The 16,642-nt window shown below is 63.5% G+C and overlaps 1 protein-coding gene across 1 annotated transcript in view; it reads left to right on the top strand.

The window, feature by feature from the left end:
• Positions 1 to 16,642, top strand: part of KDM4B (lysine demethylase 4B) — a 133,396-nt gene that overhangs the window by 97,816 nt on the left and 18,938 nt on the right. The window contains 3 exon segments of the mRNA XM_080799416.1: positions 4,996 to 5,192; positions 12,545 to 12,646; positions 13,242 to 13,441. Of these exon segments, the coding sequence (XP_080655542.1) occupies positions 4,996 to 5,192; positions 12,545 to 12,646; positions 13,242 to 13,441 (499 nt within the window).

Genomic DNA, 16,642 nt, shown 5'->3' with positions numbered 1-16,642 from the left:
CAGGTGGCCCAGGCCCCCTGAGGTCCTTTTGGGCTCTAGAAAGCACCTTTTCGTGGAGAATGGCCAGCTCGGGCTGCAGGTGTGGGGGGCAGCCGGCCTCGGGTTCGGCCTCTGTGCACCGGGCTCTAGGTGCTTCCTGGCGCTGGTGAGAGCTGGATTCTGGAAGCGGCTGGTGGGCGGCACACGGCCTGCCGTGCTCCATCAAGAAGAGGACAGTGTGGGGTGTGCACAAGGGTACCCGTCCCGGGCAGCTCCGGCTGCTGCAACAAAGGACCTCGGGCTGGGTGGCTTGTAAACAGTAGGAGCGTACCCCCTACGGTTCCTGGGCTGGAAATCTGAGACGAGGTTGCAGGGGGGGCTGGGTTCTGGTGAGAGCCCCCGGCGCGTTGCGGACGGCTGCCTGCCCGCCATGTCCTTGCATGGAGTGGGGAGAGGACTTGGTTTAAGTGTACTTACCTCCCGACATCCCCATCTTCAAATGCAGGCATGTCAGGGGTTAGGGCTTCAACCTGGGGATGTGGGGGGACACAGCCCAGTCCCCAGCGCGTCTCTAGGGGCTCGTACCGTTCAGTGGGGTCGGCCTGTGGCATGCACCCCGCTGAGGTCCTTAGGCCTCAGGCCACCCTGTGGAAATCATTCTGCTCCTCTGACTAAGGCTCACCAAACTTTCCGTGAACGTTCACGAGTGTGCAGGCCACGTGGTGTCCGTGGAACCGCTCCGGCAGCTGTAGAAGCACCAGCACCGCGGTGGCTGTGGCCACGTGCCAGTAAAACCTTATTTACAGACGGGTGGTGGGCTGCATTTGGCCCGCTTTCTGTCACGTGGCCATCTTTCACTTAAAGGGACACACCTGCCCAATAAAGAGATTTAGGAAAGTTAAATGGCACAAAAATGGTTTGGCCCCACGGTTGAAAGAGCCGTGGTTGGTGTCTGATGAAGGGGCTTGGCCTTTTCCTAGAGATTTTTGTTCACGACGGGGCCTGGCTGTACTTCTGAGCGTGCGTGTTGTATTTCCTGAGGTCACAGGTCCGTCCCCAGGACGTTTCTGTCATTCCCCCAGTGTCCAGGACCGAGGGTCAACAGCAGCACTCAGAGCCGTCGTGCAGATCTGCCCACGGCCGTGCAACAGCCTGTTATGGTTCCGCCTGGGCGCGTGTGGTCTCGTCGGTACCGAAGGGGAGCCCGGCTCTGTCCGGGCTTGTCCCTTCCTCGGTGAGGTCCCTGGGAGGAGACGCTTGTCTCGAGTGACAGGAATCCCCAGCGGCCACGCTCCCGCTCCAACGGGGCTGGCAGCTGGGGGCTCACCAGGCTGGGTGGGCAGCCGTGGGGGGCTGTTGCTCCCCTCTCTGCTGTCACTCCGGCAGCACAGGTTTCGCCTGAATTGAGGGGTGCGCCATCGAACGCGTTGTGCCAACTAAGGAAATTGGCGCGGACAGCTCCTCGGGCCGCCTGTCAAGGGCTCTTTGAGGCGTACTTTGCAGGGCCATCGGGCCCCGCTGGACGGAAGCATTGTCAGGGAAGCAGTTTCTGCTCACAAGTGGGGAGGGGCAGTATCCCTCCTGTCCCGGCCCCAACTGTGCCGCGTCGCTGCTGGCGGCCGATGGCACCGGGAAACCGGCGAGGGGCCGCAGGGGCTGGGCCATGTCCAGATGGGTGAGTCCGGAACCCGGGGTGAGGGCTGAGAGCTGAGGGGAATGGGCCCGTGCTGTGGGTGGGAGGCAGGCTGGGGGGAGGGGTGTCCCCTCGTGACAGTGCATCCCTCCCCGCCTCCTCTCCCCCCAACGGGCTCCCTGTCTCTCGCTTTTACTTCCTCCTCTGTTCCCAGATGGCCCTGCCTGGCACTAGTGGGACCACCAGCCGCCACGCCTTGGCTGATTGGGGCAGGACAGGTGCCACTTGGCGCCCTCGTGACTGAGCCTCGCTCAGAACGGAGCCCCGCACGCGGTTCTGGCAGCTGGGGGCTGCGTGCCCTGGCGGCGGCTGGGGGGCCCCCTGACCACCTCCCCCACATTTGTGCTCATTTCTCATCAGAAACTAAGAACATAGCCAACTCCCTTTGAGAGCACTCTCTCTGTGTGTGGCGGGTGCTGACGGGGGGTGGCTGTGAATTTGGGGAGCTGGTGCGAGAGCAGCAGAAACTATCAGCTCAAGTGACTCCAGCAGATCCTTGAAAACGCCTGTCTCCGCAGGCTTGGTGCGATGGGGAATGAAAACAAATAGCGCGACTTGCCGGCTGTCCTGAGGAGCCTGCTGTGAGCCCCTCCCACCACCTCCTGCTCTGAGCCCCCTTCCGGGCCAGCCCCCCGCCGCTGGCCCAGCCAGCCGCCCAGAGACAGCAGCCTGTGATGTCCCCGGTCACAGGGGAGCTGGTGCTGAGGGTTGGGCTGTTGGTGGTCTGCTTGGGCCCGGGAGGAGAGGCTCGGTCTTTCTGTCGGCCTCAGCACCCTTACCCCACCAGCTGGCAGCAGAGAGAGCCGATAGGTCCATGGCACCTGCCCTCCCCTCACCCCAGCTCAGCTGCTCTGCCATGTCCTGAACTCCAGCAGCTGTCGCTCCCCTCCCCCGGACCCACTGCTTGCTCCCTGGGTGCCAGGGCTGCTCCAGAATCCCGCGCCCCCCCCCCCCCCCCCCCGCCGTGCCGCCAGCCCCACCACAGCCAGAGCCTGTGGACCGGGAGCGTGGCTCCGCCCAGTGGCTCCGTCCCGCCGGCCAGCAGGGCCTGGGCCAGGTTCCAGGCCTCCCTGCACCAGAGTGCACACAGGTGCTTTTTTTAATTACTCAAGGAAAAGCAATTGCACATCCACTCCATACAAATCCCTTAAGCCGCTGTCAATGGGGACTCTGGGGAGGCCACGGCCGGGCCAGGAATCCGAAACCCGGGCACCATCTGTGCTCCCGCCACTCCGAAGCCAAATTACCCCGCCAGCCTTTCTCTCCTGCGCAATTTTTCATTAAATGAATTGCGTTTGCCGGGAATCACTTGTCCATAAATATTCCCTCCTGCTCGGTGGCGTGGTCAGGTTATCGTGGTCTCCAAGCCCGAGCTCCCCATCCAGCTCCCGCAGGGTGGGTAGCCCAGGAGTGGGGGTGGGAGCTGCGGCTGCGGGAGATTCCTCAGGACGGAGCCCCTCCCACAGCCCTGCCGCGCCCACCTCACACTGGGGGGTCCTCCGTGGTCCCCCGTGGTCCCCATTTCCGGGGCAGATGGGGCAGACGTGGAAAGGCTTGTCAGGGCAGGGAGCATAGTTGCTGGCGTCCGGTTACATCTTTTCCTTCTTGCCGTTTCCATTAAGAAAGTGACAGTGACAGCGACACGGTTGTAAAGGAGAGTGAGACGCGTGTTTAAAATGGAAGCATGTTTTAAGCTGTGGTTTTGGAAATGGGCTTCCCCTAAGCCTGTTTATTTGACAGGGAGGCAGAAAGAGGGCCTGAGAACGTTCTGAGCAGGCCGGCGTTCAAGGTTGGAGCTGCGGGGACCTCAGCGCAGGTGTTCCCGGGCGTGTCCCTGAAGGGTCGCTGCCGGGAGGCCTCTGGGCAGCACTTACAGGACAGCATGTCCTGGGAATACGAGTCCCCGTAAGGAGGCAAGGACTGTGCATTTTAGGCAAAGGTAGGAGGGCACCCCGGGGCCAAGACCACCTCCTGGGGTCCCTGAGGCCACCTGCTCCCGGGTGCTTTATCCTCCAGAGTCTAGACCAGTCTGCAAACAGGTCGTGGGCAGAATCGGACCCTTCATCTGTTTTTGTGCATGAAGTTTCATTGGTACACTATTCACTCCTGTATTACCTGTGGGGATTCTGAGCCCTGGCCTCGGAGTTGGGAGGTTGTGATGAGACCGGGTCGCTCACAAAGCTAAAAATACTCACTGCCTGGCCCTTTATGCCCGCTCTGCCCTGGACGAGCATCCCCTCAGTTTCTCTCCCTTTCTGCAGCAGGATGATTGTCCAGTCCCCGGTGTCATCCTGCGGGTGGGTCGGGAGACCAGGGCTGCCTGAGTTCTTCCTGCCGATGGACCGCTGGCTCACCGACTAGAGCCCAGCTTCTGGAATCTTTAGCGGCTTTTCTGACCCACGACTTCCCGAGGTGTCTCCAGTGTCCCTGGGACACCTGTGTGCCTCCTGCATGGTGCCCGGCGCTGGGGGCCACCGCAGTGCAATGGCCTGGAGGAGAGGCTTGTGTGTGGGCTTGCGGGAGCTGTTCAGGGCACAAGAGCCATGAGACTGGGCCTAGACAGCAGACGTGGGGACAAGAGGGGCCCCATTTCAGTCTGTTCTCGCCGTGCTTGTTTGCCCATGCTCGAAGCTCCCAGACGCAGAGGACCCTCCGGTCCAAGACAACCTTGCTACAGGTCCCCCCGGTGCATTGTACCGCCCCCTTCCTCACCGGGCCGCTTTCAGTTTGAGTCCTGGCTGCCCTGGGCCAGCCGCCGAGCCTCCGGGTCCTGGCTTCCTCACCCCAAACCTGTGAGGCGACGTCCGAGAGCAGGCGTGTGTGTGCCCTTGGGTGCCCCGCACCTTCTCGAAATCACTTGTTTCTTTTTTTGCTCTCAGCCTTTGGGGGCTGACTGCTCCCCCCTTCCTGACCCTTGAAATGACTGCTGTTAAGAAGCGGTCTGCGTGCATTTTGACCTACTCGGGGGCATGTGTGTCGGACAGATGGCAGATTTCAGTTAGAGCCGACACACGGGCAGCTGGAGGTCGCACCCCTCCTGGCCTTGGGCTCCCGAGCTGCGTCCCTCTGCCTGACGACCCCCGAGTCCCCCACAAAGGGTCTGCCGTCATTTCCCCAGGCTACATGCCGGGCCTGAGCTTTGACCCCACGGGGGTGGCCCAGAGGCTCCCACTAGAGGGCACGGCTTCGACTTGGGTCTCCACGGTCTGGAGGTAGAAGTTCTAGTAAGGCAAGAGGCCAGGGTGGGACTCACCCGCCTCTGTCGGGCTCACTGGTCACAGGCTTAGCAGATGTTCCCTGCACCACCACCCCACCCCCCGCAGTGCACGTGCCGGAAGGACATGGTCAAGATCTCCATGGACGTGTTCGTGCGCATCCTGCAGCCCGAGCGCTACGAGCTATGGAAGCAAGGCAAGGACCTGACGGTGCTCGACCACACCCGGCCCACGGCCCTGAGCAGCCCAGAGCTGAGCAGCTGGAGCGCCTCCCGGGCCTCGCTCAAGGCCAAGCTCCTGCGCAGGTGAGTTAGCCAGGAGACCGGGCCGCTGCGTCCGTCCCGCCTGGCTCTGGTGGTGACCGTAAGTGACTGCTGCCCCAGCCACTCCCACGCTCCCCCTGGCTGGTGGCTGCTGGCTGTGCCCCAACTCCCTCCTCCTTCCCGTCCTCTCCACTCCTTCCCTCCCTCCCCCTCCTCTTCCCTTCCTCCTCCCCCTCCCTCTCCTCCCCTCCCTTCCTCCTTTCTCTTTCCTTCCTTTCTCTCTTCCTCTCCTTCTGTCTCTCTTGCAAATGTGTTTCTCAGATCCCGACTTCCTGGAACATGGTCTGTGGGCCTGGGAGCAGGTGGTGTCTGTGTTGTCAGGGACTCGGGTCCCTTCCCATTCCGACATCACTGACTCCTGGGAGGCCAGCCCTTTGGCCCTTGGGCCACACAGTTTCCTCTCTGGGAGGATGCAGGTGGTCCCCGTCACTCTCATGACAGTCCTGGGCACAGGAGCCCTGTTTCGGCGTGGCAGGGCGCTCAGGTCCTTCCTTTCTTGGCTCCAAGCGATGGCAGGTCTCATGCTGGAGCCCATGTGGTGGCCGCACCCCTGTCCTTTTGCGCTGGGGATGCTCATTTGGTGCTTCCAATATCCGCCTCTTCGGTTCGCGATTATGGCAGTGAGTGCAGAGTCTTGTCCCCCAGGGACGTCCTTTACACCGCCGTCGTGGCTCGGAGGGCCCCTCTCTGCAGTGTGGACCCCTCCAGGCCCCCGCCCTCATTGCTGGTGTGGTCGGTTGCTGGATCGCTGCCCGGCCGCACGCCTGGCATAGGGTGGGAGAGGAGAGGGCAAAGCGACAGCACCCTCTTGGCATGTCACCAAGGCTGTGGGGACGTGGGGGATAGGTCTGGGCTCAGGAGGAAATCAGCTTTGTGCCAGGAAGGAGAAACAGCCGGCAGCAGTGCCCAGCGGTGCCCTGGGACCCAGAACATCAGTCCACTGGCTTTTTGCGGGAACGCCCAGGCTCTCTGGTCTGAGTGCTCACGGACAGTGTTCTGCCGGATTCCCTCCTGGTGCCCAAAGAACATTCAGCACATCCTCGCCGCGCCCCCGGCCGTGAGCTGGAACCTTGTGGTGCGGGTCCTGATGGCTCACGGCCGATTGACAGCATGAAAGCCGCCGTGGACAGTAGATAGATGTTCCATTAACCATTGCGCGTGGCTGTCCCCGTAAAACCTCATTCACGGACGCTGAAAGTGCAGTTTCATATCCTCTTCCGCTGCCACCGAGTAGGCTCGTTCTTGTCACTTTGTGAACCTTTCGAAAGCAACGTCGCTGTCCTTAGCTTGTGGGCGCTGCCAAATCAGGCAGCAGGTGGGTGTGAGCCTGGGGAGAGCTTTCCCTCCTGCAGCCACTTGGTCACTTGCGGCCTCGTCTTGTCTCCGCTGGCTGTGGACGGCGTCTCGGGAGGCTGGGACAGAGCCCTCCTTTGGGGAGCCCTGTTGCTGGTCCAGAGCCTGCCCCCGACGGAGCTGTTCATGCTACCCTGTGTCTGTGAATCTGCGAATCTTGGCCAGTCTCAGCCTCCCCACGTGATTTCCCCACCCCCGAGGCCCCTGTCTCCGAGAATGTTCCTGAATGCTTTCCAGCCGCTCCTGACAGCCCTCATGGAGGTGAGTCTCTTTTCTTCCGCTTTCTTTTGTTATCCGTCCTTTTGATTTTTTGATTTTCTGCTCCCCGGTGCTCCTTGCGGAGAGCAGCTCCTGGGTGAGACCAGCCTTCAGCAGGGCGAGAGCAAGCTTGTGGAAGACTCACTCCCAGGCCAGATGCACGTTTGCATGACGGCAAATTGATTGCGGCTCTAGCCGAGTCGGTCCGCAGCGCGGGTGGCCAGTAAACAGGCGTCATACACCAGAAACGGACGGCATTGGGGGCGGTCTGAAGCGCCTGCCCAGAGGACAAGGGGACCCCAGCCGGCCGGCCCAGGAGCTTCTCTGCCAGAGGGAGCGCCTTCTACCCCCTCTGCCTCGGCCACCCCCTCGCTGCCGCAGCCCCCTTGTCAGACACTCTTGCTTTCTGGAGCGTTCCGTCTTCATCTCTCTGACAAGAGGACCTGTAGTAGCCAGCCAGGGTTACAAATCAGCCTTCTTCCCAAGGATAGCATGTTCTGGAAAGTCTTCAGTATGTAAAATATGGCTATTTGCCTTCTTTTTCTTTAAAATTCGGGGTTGGGGGTCTTTCTCAGAATAAGCCAAGCTGGACACCTGCCCTTGCCCCTCAGCCTGAGCTCGGTGACTCCCACAAGTCCCATGTGACTCTCCAGGCCACGTGGGCCCCCGCCCTGACCAGCTGTGCCAGCTCCCCTGAGCCTCTGAGGGCTTGTTTTCAGGGAGTGGTGTCTCCCCGAGAGCATCCTTGGCTTGGGCCGGGGGTGAGGGATGATGCTGGGTCTGTCCCTAGACCCGGTCTCTCCCCTTAGCCCTGGGGACTCCAGGGCCAGGTCAGTCTCTGGGAAGGCACATTCTGGGCTCTGTGGGAGGTTAAGGAGCACCCCTGACTCCCACCCATTCAGTGCCAGGAGCACCCCCAGTTGTGACAACTGCATCTGTCCCCAGACATCGTGTGATCTCCCTGCCCAAGGGCATGGCATTGGGGTGGGCTTCTCACCTGCCCGCTGCTCTCCTCCAGACCTCCAATCCCCCTGCGGCCCCTTCTCCTTCTCTGGGACCTGCAGCTTCTCGGTCCTTGCTCAGACCAACTCAGCCAGGTCCCCGCCCCCCAAAGGTTCAGTCTTCTGACAGTGTGCCCCCCCACAGCATGGCCTCAAGCAGAAGTCAGGTGTTGGCCTCTCCAGGAGACATGATCTCTACCCTTGTTGCCCACCTGCAGATTAATCTTCCACGCCAAAATCTGGTCGTGTGAATTGACGCCGCCCCATGACAAAGGCCACAAAGCTGTGAAATTCCCGCTTCTTGGTGTGCGGCTTCTTGGGTCCCGAGCACCTGGCAGACCCGTGCCGGGGCACCTCAGGCCTCTGTGGGGTCTGGTGCCCAGCGCAGGCCAACATCTCTGTGCTCTTCCTCCCCCTGTTCTGAACGAGCAGCCCTTTTCCAGATGCACACAGGCTTTTCTTCTTAGCTCCTTGTCCCTTCCGACGAGGGCTTTGAGAAATGCCCCGCCTCGACCCCCCGTTCCAGCTGGTATGCGATCTGCCAGCCGCACGCCAGCCTCACAAGACGCCCGAGCTGCCCTATGCTGGCCGCCGTGCCCAGCCGTCTGCAGACCGGCAGACCGGAAGGTGAAGGGGGGTGCGCTCGCTCGCAGAGACCCGCAGGTCTCCGTCCCTCTGCAGCCTCTGCCCACTCCTGCTGACCTTGACCCCCACCTATCCCCCTGGGCCGCTCTCCACCCACCACCCTCTTGTCGCAGTGGAAACAGGGAGCCCAGGTCCTGCCTCCCACCCCTCTGGTGCCTGCCGACCCACAGGCGTCCTGTCTCCCCTCTGCTCCCCGTGCCTGACACCCTGAGCCAGTTTAGAGGTCATCACGTGTCGGGGCCTGCTCCTGCCAGGGGCCCCCGGCCCTGCTCCCGAGCCCTTCCCCGCAGATGTACCTCCTGGTCTCTGAGGAGTAAGCCCTGTGGCGCCGGGGGCTGCCCACCCATGGTGGCCCACCGACTGTGCCCTCCATTGGTTTTCCGAGAGCACGCATGACCGTTTTTTGAAGCCGAAATCCTTTCCCCACCGCTCAGCTGCTTGTCTCTGAGGGGAGAGGGGAGTGTGTCCCGCGGAGCCGGCGGCGTTGGGCGGGGAGAAGGGCCTTGGGCACCGGGTTCATTGGACGCAGCGGCTGTGCTGGCCCCGGGGGCCTTCCCTGCGGAAGCTCCCTGGGCAGCGGCCGGTCCTGGGAGAGCTGCCACCTTGGGTGCTCTGGGCCCCAGTGGTGACCAGGCTAGGGGCCACCCGGAGCCTGCTGCCTGGGCCGGGGTCCAAGAGGAGCCCCCCACGCTGCCTCTCCTGCCTCCTGAGGTCCGAGGACACCTGCTTCCACACTGAAAACATGAGCACGGGTATTTGGACTCAGTCCCAGCCTTTGGTTCACAGGAACTTATGGCCATGGGCGCAGTCAAGCCCAGAGGGTAAAGTGTGTGATTTTCTCCAGCCGCTCCTGAAACCCCACCATGACGACCACGCAGGAGTGACCCAGAACAGCAGAGGGACGGCGACTGCTGAGCCGTGTCTGCAGACTTGGACAGAAGGTGGGGGTCAAGTGAGCCCCACCTTTGCAGCACAGAGAGGAAGCTCAGATCCAAGGGTGCGCAGGGAGTAGGCTGGCTCGGGCCGGGGACTCTGGAAAGGCCTGGGCGCCTCCAGGGCCAGGGACCAGAGGGGACTGGAGGCCAACTATGAAGCACAGCAAGGCTCAGTGTCCCCGCTGCCCCATCTCCAGCAGAAGATGGGGTGTGAGGCAGCATCTCCAACCAGAGAGAAGAACGCGGCCCACGAAGGAGCTGGTGTGGTGAGCCGCCGGACACCTGGCCACGCAGGGGTCACTGGGGTGGGGTGCACCTGCCGGTGAGAAGCTTGTGCTCGGGGAGAGCTGGCTCCAGGTGGACGGACAGGTGGGCTGGGAGTCAGCTGGAGCAGTCTCCCAGGGCCGAGAGGTTGGGCGGAGGGCAGGGAGATCACGCCACAGAGGCTCCCTGGGCAGCTGCGGCCTCTGTGAGGCATTTTGGGAGGAGAGAAAAGAGCACTGGCCAGGACCAAGTGCTGCGTTTCCAGGTTAAAAAGTCTGGCGCCGAGGATGAAAGCCAATGCACGCGACGCTATGTGGTTTCACAACTCAGGTTAAACAGAAGGTCCCAGAAGCTTCTGGAAGGAACAGCTACGTCACATAAAGAACAAGAGACCCTAAAGGCATCAGACTTAGGCTACAAGCTAACACACAAAGGAAAAGGCTCTCAGAAGCCAGAAGAGAAATAATTTATAACCCAAAAGGAATTTCCTACTCAAATTCCAAGCTAGACATGCAAGGGGATGAAGATCTTTCTAGACGTGTAAAGCCTCCGATTTCCCGTCCTTTGTGGGGAAGCTACTAGAGAATGTGCTCCAGCCAAAGAAGGACGTCGAGTGAGGAAGACGTCCTGTCGAGGGACCGGATCCTGTGCAGGAGCATCCAAGGCAGTCTCAAGGGGGCAGGCCCCTGGGTGTCCCCGAGGAGTGCGGGACGCCCTGCGTCAGAGGCTGTGAGCTTGGACGTGACCGGGAAGGCCAAGCGTCTAAGATGAACCAGTTTCAACTCCAGGAGGAGTGAGCGAGCAGCTCTGTCACTCACGGGTGAACGACACCTGTGGAGTCGGAAAAAGGGAAGTCTGAGTGTCACCGCACTGACCGTGGTGGCAGTTGGGGGGGAGAAGTGGGGAACCTGGAGGCGGCAGGAGGGGTCACAGCCTTCCTGTCTGTGCTGCTGGCGGGGCAGGGACGCCTAGAAACAAATCTGAGCGGGGGAGGTGGCCCCTCTGGCGTGCTGGCCGGCGGCAGGGTTGGGGGGCGCTGCAGGGGGCCGCTCTGGCCGGATGCAGGACCCGGAAGTGCATGGTGGACACCTCTTCCCGCCACCCCGACAAACTGGCCACATTCTCCCGGCGCGTGTTCTCCCAAGACGGGTGTTTTCTTGGCGCGCTGACATTCGTCTTACTCTCCCTGCTCTGCAGCAGGGGTGGTCTCCCACCTGTGTCTGTCCCCCTGGCTCCGCCCCATTTGGGGGGTCTCCGCAGTAGCAGGACTGGCGGGGCTTGGGGTCTCGCCCTTCGGCTGGAGCTGCCCAGAGCTCTGAGCCCCGTGGTGCTTCGGGGCTGAGGCAGGTCTGGGCTCTCTGGGACAGACGGGACTGCCCCTGGTCAGCCCTGCACGAGGTGGGCAGCGTCCGATGTGGGCTCCCGTTCCCGGGTCGGGGGAGGGGAGGAGAGAAGCGGGGGGGCTGCAGGAGACCGCGGCCAGGTGAGTTGGCAGTAGGAGGATGCCTTTCTGCTGGGCGCTGCCTGGGGCCGGTGGGTGGGGGGTTCACTCGTGGGTACCCTGCGCTGCAGTGTTCCCGGACCTGGAGAGATGCTCCTCCTCGGGAGACAGCGTGACGCAAGCCAGCTGCGCTCGGCTGCTGTCCCGGGGCTTGCTACCACGCGGGGCCCACGTTCCCCAAAGTCGCTCCACGTGGAGCCCCCCGTGGCTCCGTGGTGCTGGAGAGCGTTCCCCACCTCCTGGCGCCCATGCCCCCTCCTGCCTGGCTCCTTGCCCGCGCGTTCTCCTGCCCCGCACCCCGCGCACCACCCCGCCCCCCCGCAGTGACCTGTGCACGCCATGATGTGTGTGACGCCATGCTTCTGCCCATGACACCTCCTCCCCTGGAATGCTCCCTGCTTTCCGCCTTTGGTCATTGGAGTGGTTCGTGTGCAAACATCACCCGGGGCTTGTCAGCCTGGCCTCGCCTGGGCTCAGGGAGATGAGCGGCAGCAAGCCGGGGCCCTCAAGCAAGGCAGCTGACAGCGAGCAGGACCAGCAGTAGTTACCGTTAGGGGACAGTTAGGGGGTTCCCTGCCCCCCCCCCCGCCAGGAGCCGGCAGGGGCAGACATGGGAAGGTGATAAGGCAACTGTCAGGTCCCTGTGTCCCGGGACAGCAGGGCTGTCATGGGCATCCCCTGGGTGGGAGATGGTGGTCCTGGCGTCGGGAGCCCTTAAGGCCTCCCCAGGCCCCCACCCGGCCCCAGTCACAAAGCCCTGCCTTGCTTGGTGACCTCTTGGTCCTTGGAGGTGTGGCTGCCATAGGAACCCCCATAGGGTCTCCATGTCCAGACTGACCTCACTGGGGCCACACAGAGAGCCCCCAGGGGGAGGGAAGCTGCAGCCAGTGCCTCTTGGCTCTGCTGACCCTCAGGGAGAAGAAAGGCTGTGGGTCCCGAGACGTGAGCCTGGGGTTTCACAGGGCTGTCACCCCAACCCCTGGAGGGTGCCGGTGACGTGTCTGAGGCAGGCTTCTCCACCCCCCAGCCTGTGTCCCCTCCCTGGACAGTTCCCGAGGCTGGACGGGGAGGCCCGCGCCACTGCTCTGCAGGGCCGTCCAGCCTGCCTGCGTTCCATCCCTCCTTCTTCCCGATTCCCCGGTTTGCGCTGAGAAGCTGTCGCCGAGCCTCAGGTGACTTCCCACTTGGGGCCGAAGGCCGAGGGCCGCCCCCACACGGTCGCACCCCTGAGTGAGACCGGGCCCTGCTCCGGCGGCCGGCGAGTGAGGGACACGGAGCCACGGGTCCGGGCAGGTGCCCCAGGCCAGGCCCTTCGATGAGGCACCCGGGGAGTGAGCAGAAGCGCTAGAGAAAAACTCCCTGACGTTTACATTCTAGACAAATTAGTCTGAAAGAAAACAGACACTGGAGAAAGACTGAGGAGGACAGAAAGGCCAGTCTAGAAAGGAAGAGAGAGCAGACCAGGAGGCCGGGGCCGCCGTAAGTCCACCTCGTCCCTGTGCGCAGGCCTCTCCAGCTGTCCCCTGCCTCCGCCCCCACACGGCGGCTCCGAGCCGGCGTCCCCCGTCATCCCACCTCCTGGTCATCGGCACCTGCTCAGCCCCATGTGGCCCCTGGGCCTGTCCCCCCTTGACCTCCCCTACCCCCGAGGCAGCGCCCCCCATTATTCCACCTCTCGGCCATTGGCACCCGCTCAACCCCACGCAGCCCCCGGGCTCGTCCCCGTCCACCTGCCTACCCCCGAGACAGCGCCCCCCACCGTCCCACCTCCCGGTCATCAGCACCCACTCAGCCCTACGCATCCCCTGGGCCTGTCCCCCCTCCAGCTCCCCCCTACCCCCGAGCCAGCGCCCCCATCATCCCACTTCCTAGTCATTGGCACCCGCTCTGCCCCACACAGCCCCTGAGCCTGTTCCCCCTCCAACTCCCCTACCCCTGAGCCAGCCCTGCTGGCCCCGGCCCTGTGACTTTGGGGCCCCCTCGGGGGCTCTGTTCTGCTGGCTGGGTGGTGGGGCACACAGATGGGACTTCTCCCAGTCGTTTGACCTACTGTCTGATGACCGTCCCTCTCCAGGTCCCACCGGAAAAGGAGCCAGCCCAAGAAGCCCAAGTCGGAAGACCCCAAGTCGCCAGGGGAAGGGGCCACGGGGGCCACCCTCCTGGAGGAGCCTGGCGGCCTGAAGGAGGAGGCCTCGCAGGAGGCGGACCCTGAGGAGGAGGACGAGGAGCCCCAGCCGACGCCGACGCAGGGTCGGGAGGCTGAGGCCTCGGAAGGTCAGTGCTGGCTGGGGATCCCCTTCCTGACCCCGAGCCGCATCTCTGTAGCCACAGGGTCTCTGCTCTTAAGGGTCCGATGCAGTTGCTTCCTCGGCAGGGCGGGGTGCTTCCTAAAAACGTACACTCGAGGGGGTGTTGTGGGAAGACCCTCTTCCCCCAGATACCGAAGGCGGCCTGGCCCTGCCGCAGCTGCTGTGAGCGGGAGCCAGACGGGGGCCCTGAAAGCAGCGCGCCCCCCGGAGGCTGGGAGCCCCGGACCGATGCAGGCGAGGCGGGCTCCGGTGCCAGCCGCCATCTGTGTCCCCGTGGGGAGGAGCGAGCTGGGCTGCCCTGCCATCCCGCTCCCGGGGGCCCCACCCGCACCCGCCGTCACCTCCTACCGGGGTTCAGCTTGCAGTGCCTGAATCTGGGGGGGCCCCAGCCCTCAGCCCATGACAGAGGCGGCGCCCATCCCCGTGAGGGGGCACCCTGCTGTTTGCGGCCGCATCAGCGGGCGGCTGGCTGGCATTCTGGGGGGCAGGGCGGACAGGGTCTCAGAAATGCCGACGGTCTGTGGCACCGCTGTTGTCATGTTCCCCGCTGCCAGCTTCGGCTGCTCTGCCGCGTGCACACGGTGGGTGCTCCCCAGGGAGAAGCGGGGGCAGGCTGGATGGCAGATCACCCTGGCAGCCGCAGCTCAGGCAGAGGTCACCAGAAGGTTCTGCCCCGGTCCTCAGTCTCCCTCCTGGTGGCTGGCTGGCGGGACACGTGAGCCCGGGACGGCTCTGCTGGCCTTGCGCTGGGATCCCGCCGGGTGCGTACGCATGCCCCGTGTCTGGTGTCGGAGATGATGTGACATCAAGGGGACCCTCTGTCCCAGGGTGCAGTCTGGGGCTCAGAGGGGTGCTGCCCTGCAGATAGGAGACACGGCTTCCTCCCAGGGCTGCGACCGTTCCCGTCAGGTGTCAGCGTACTGACCTCAGTACAGATGGGGGGTGAGGTGTCCGAAGGAGAGGGGTCAGCGGAGGCCAGGCTGCCCGACCGGACGTCAGACTGGCCGTTGGGGCGCAGGAAGGATGGGGGCGAGCAGGTAGCAGAGGTGGAGGCCACCGTTCTTTCCAGGGCGGGGTGGGGCGGGCACGGCGACTTTCAGACGGAGCCTCGAACGTCCCAGCGCATACATGGGCTCTGTCCGTTTCTTTCAAGTCAGAACACGCCCAGCCGGAGGGTGCACTGTTCAAGGGCACTCAACAGTGCGGAGGCAGCCGTCCCCAAGGCCCCCCGGACTGTGGGCCTCTACAGCAGGACTTCGTGGCCTCCCCACTCTGGAGGCCAGAAGCCCGAGTTCCGGGGTTAGGACTTCACAACGGGAATCTGGGGGGCACAGGGAGAAAGCATGGCTAAAATCGGTGGAGGAAACCCAGCGGTGCCCTCCGCCCCGGCTGCCCCAGGTGGGGGTGCGGGGCAGCTGGGAGGCACGTGTCCGCGGGGGCACATGGGTGTTCCCGAGCCATGGGCCTCTAGGCCCTGCACCCCTGTCCTGTGTGCCCTGGGACCTAAGGAATGCCCGTGATCAGACACTTGTCCCGACGCATGGGGCCGGCGGCCAGAGCCTAGGCTGTATTGGGTAAATCCTGATTTCTCTGAGCTAGACTCTGGGGCCAGAGCCTGGTGTCTCATCAGGTGTTTGCATTTGACCCTGGAGGCCACGGAGCCATAGGGAGAGGGAGAGGGGAACGTGTGATGTGGCCCGCTGGGGGCTCTGGCCTGAGGAGTTGGGAGACTCGGCGGAGCTGGCGAGGGCCAGAGCGGTGAGCCACCTGCCCTGGCCTGGGCGGGCACTGTGGGCTGGGTCGGAAGAGAGACCTCCTCCCTGACACTGGGCGTGGGGTTGAGCTGGCTGAGGGACAGGCTGCTGGGGCGGGGGGGAGGTTGGTGGTAGGAAACTGGGTTTTCGCTGGACATGGCTTTTTGCCTGAGTAGGAGCAGCTCACGGGGGCCCAGCTGGGAGCCCAAGGGGATTCCTCGGCTGAGTGGTTCAGGTGTTCTCGAGAGACGAAGGTGTCCGTGGGGCCCTTCTGGGGAGCGTGGAAAGGAGGCCTCACAGCCGGTGCCGTCTCTGCTCCCTCCTGAGCGGACTGGCCTGAGGCTGGCTGGGCACAGCCGGGAAAGCAGACACACTCGGGCGCGCCTGCTCGTGCCCACTGCGCTCACCCAGCTGCTCAGCCACGGAGTCATGCTCGCTTGTGTTCACTTAATTTTAATGAATCTTTACCCGAATCTGCTGACTCTTTTAATAAAGACAACTGCCTCGCACCCACAGCCACCGCCCCCCGCCTGGGGCTTCCCCGGCTCCTGGCTGCCTGTGCCCAGTCCCGTCCTAGGGACACCGGGGGCCTGGTCTCCCCGAGTCTCAGGATTCCGAGCGAGAGCTGGCCCGTCGAGGCCCCTTTCCCAGGAAACCGTCTTCCCCACGTCTGCAGCCCCTCCCTGTCCTCTCCCTACCAGTCTCATCCTGGGACCCTGTCAGCGCCTCGGGGCACATGGACCCCGGGGAGGACGGGGTGGTGTCTGCTCGAGGCCGGCACACTCCCCCGTTCCAGACACGCCGCCCCTGCCCCACACCAGGGCCTGGAGGAATGGGGATTGGGGGTATGTGGCCCCTTTAGAGAAGAGGCGGTCCCTCTGGGCTGTCCGTTGTGGCGGCTACAGCCCGTGCCAAGGGCAGAAGCGTCCTCTGAGCCCTTCTCCAGCCGCTGGAGGGGAGGTCACTGAATTCATTGAATAAACAAGTACTCACAGTCAGGGGTGCCGGCAGATACACGTCCGGGGCGAGTGGAAAATTTTAAAGTGCTTTCTAGGCTTTCTATAATACCTGCTTGATGTCCCTGAAAGCTCGAAGCGCTGAGGGTCACGTTATGTGAGCAGTGGGGCCTTTTGTTTTGAGTTTGCTCAGTGACAGTAGTGAATGCTGTCACTTCCGCACTGCATGCAGGTGCCCGGTGCTCTGTACCGGACGGCGCCGGGACTGACTGTCCCCAGGAGGAAGCCTCCTCATGGCTGCCTGGGGCTGGGGTCGCTGCTGGGGTCCCCGCCCCGCTCCCGCGGTGGGCGGTCTGGGAAGAGCCCTGAGGCTCCTGGACCAGCAAACTCCGCCCACGCCCACCGCAGACCTCAGGGGTCCCGAGCCCAAGAGTAGAAAGGCAGCCCGTGGCCGCC

The sequence above is a fragment of the Martes martes genome (genome assembly GCF_963455335.1).
Source record: "Martes martes genome assembly, chromosome: 1".
NCBI lineage: Eukaryota > Metazoa > Chordata > Mammalia > Carnivora > Mustelidae > Martes > Martes martes.
This window is presented reverse-complemented; position numbering and strand designations above follow the sequence as displayed.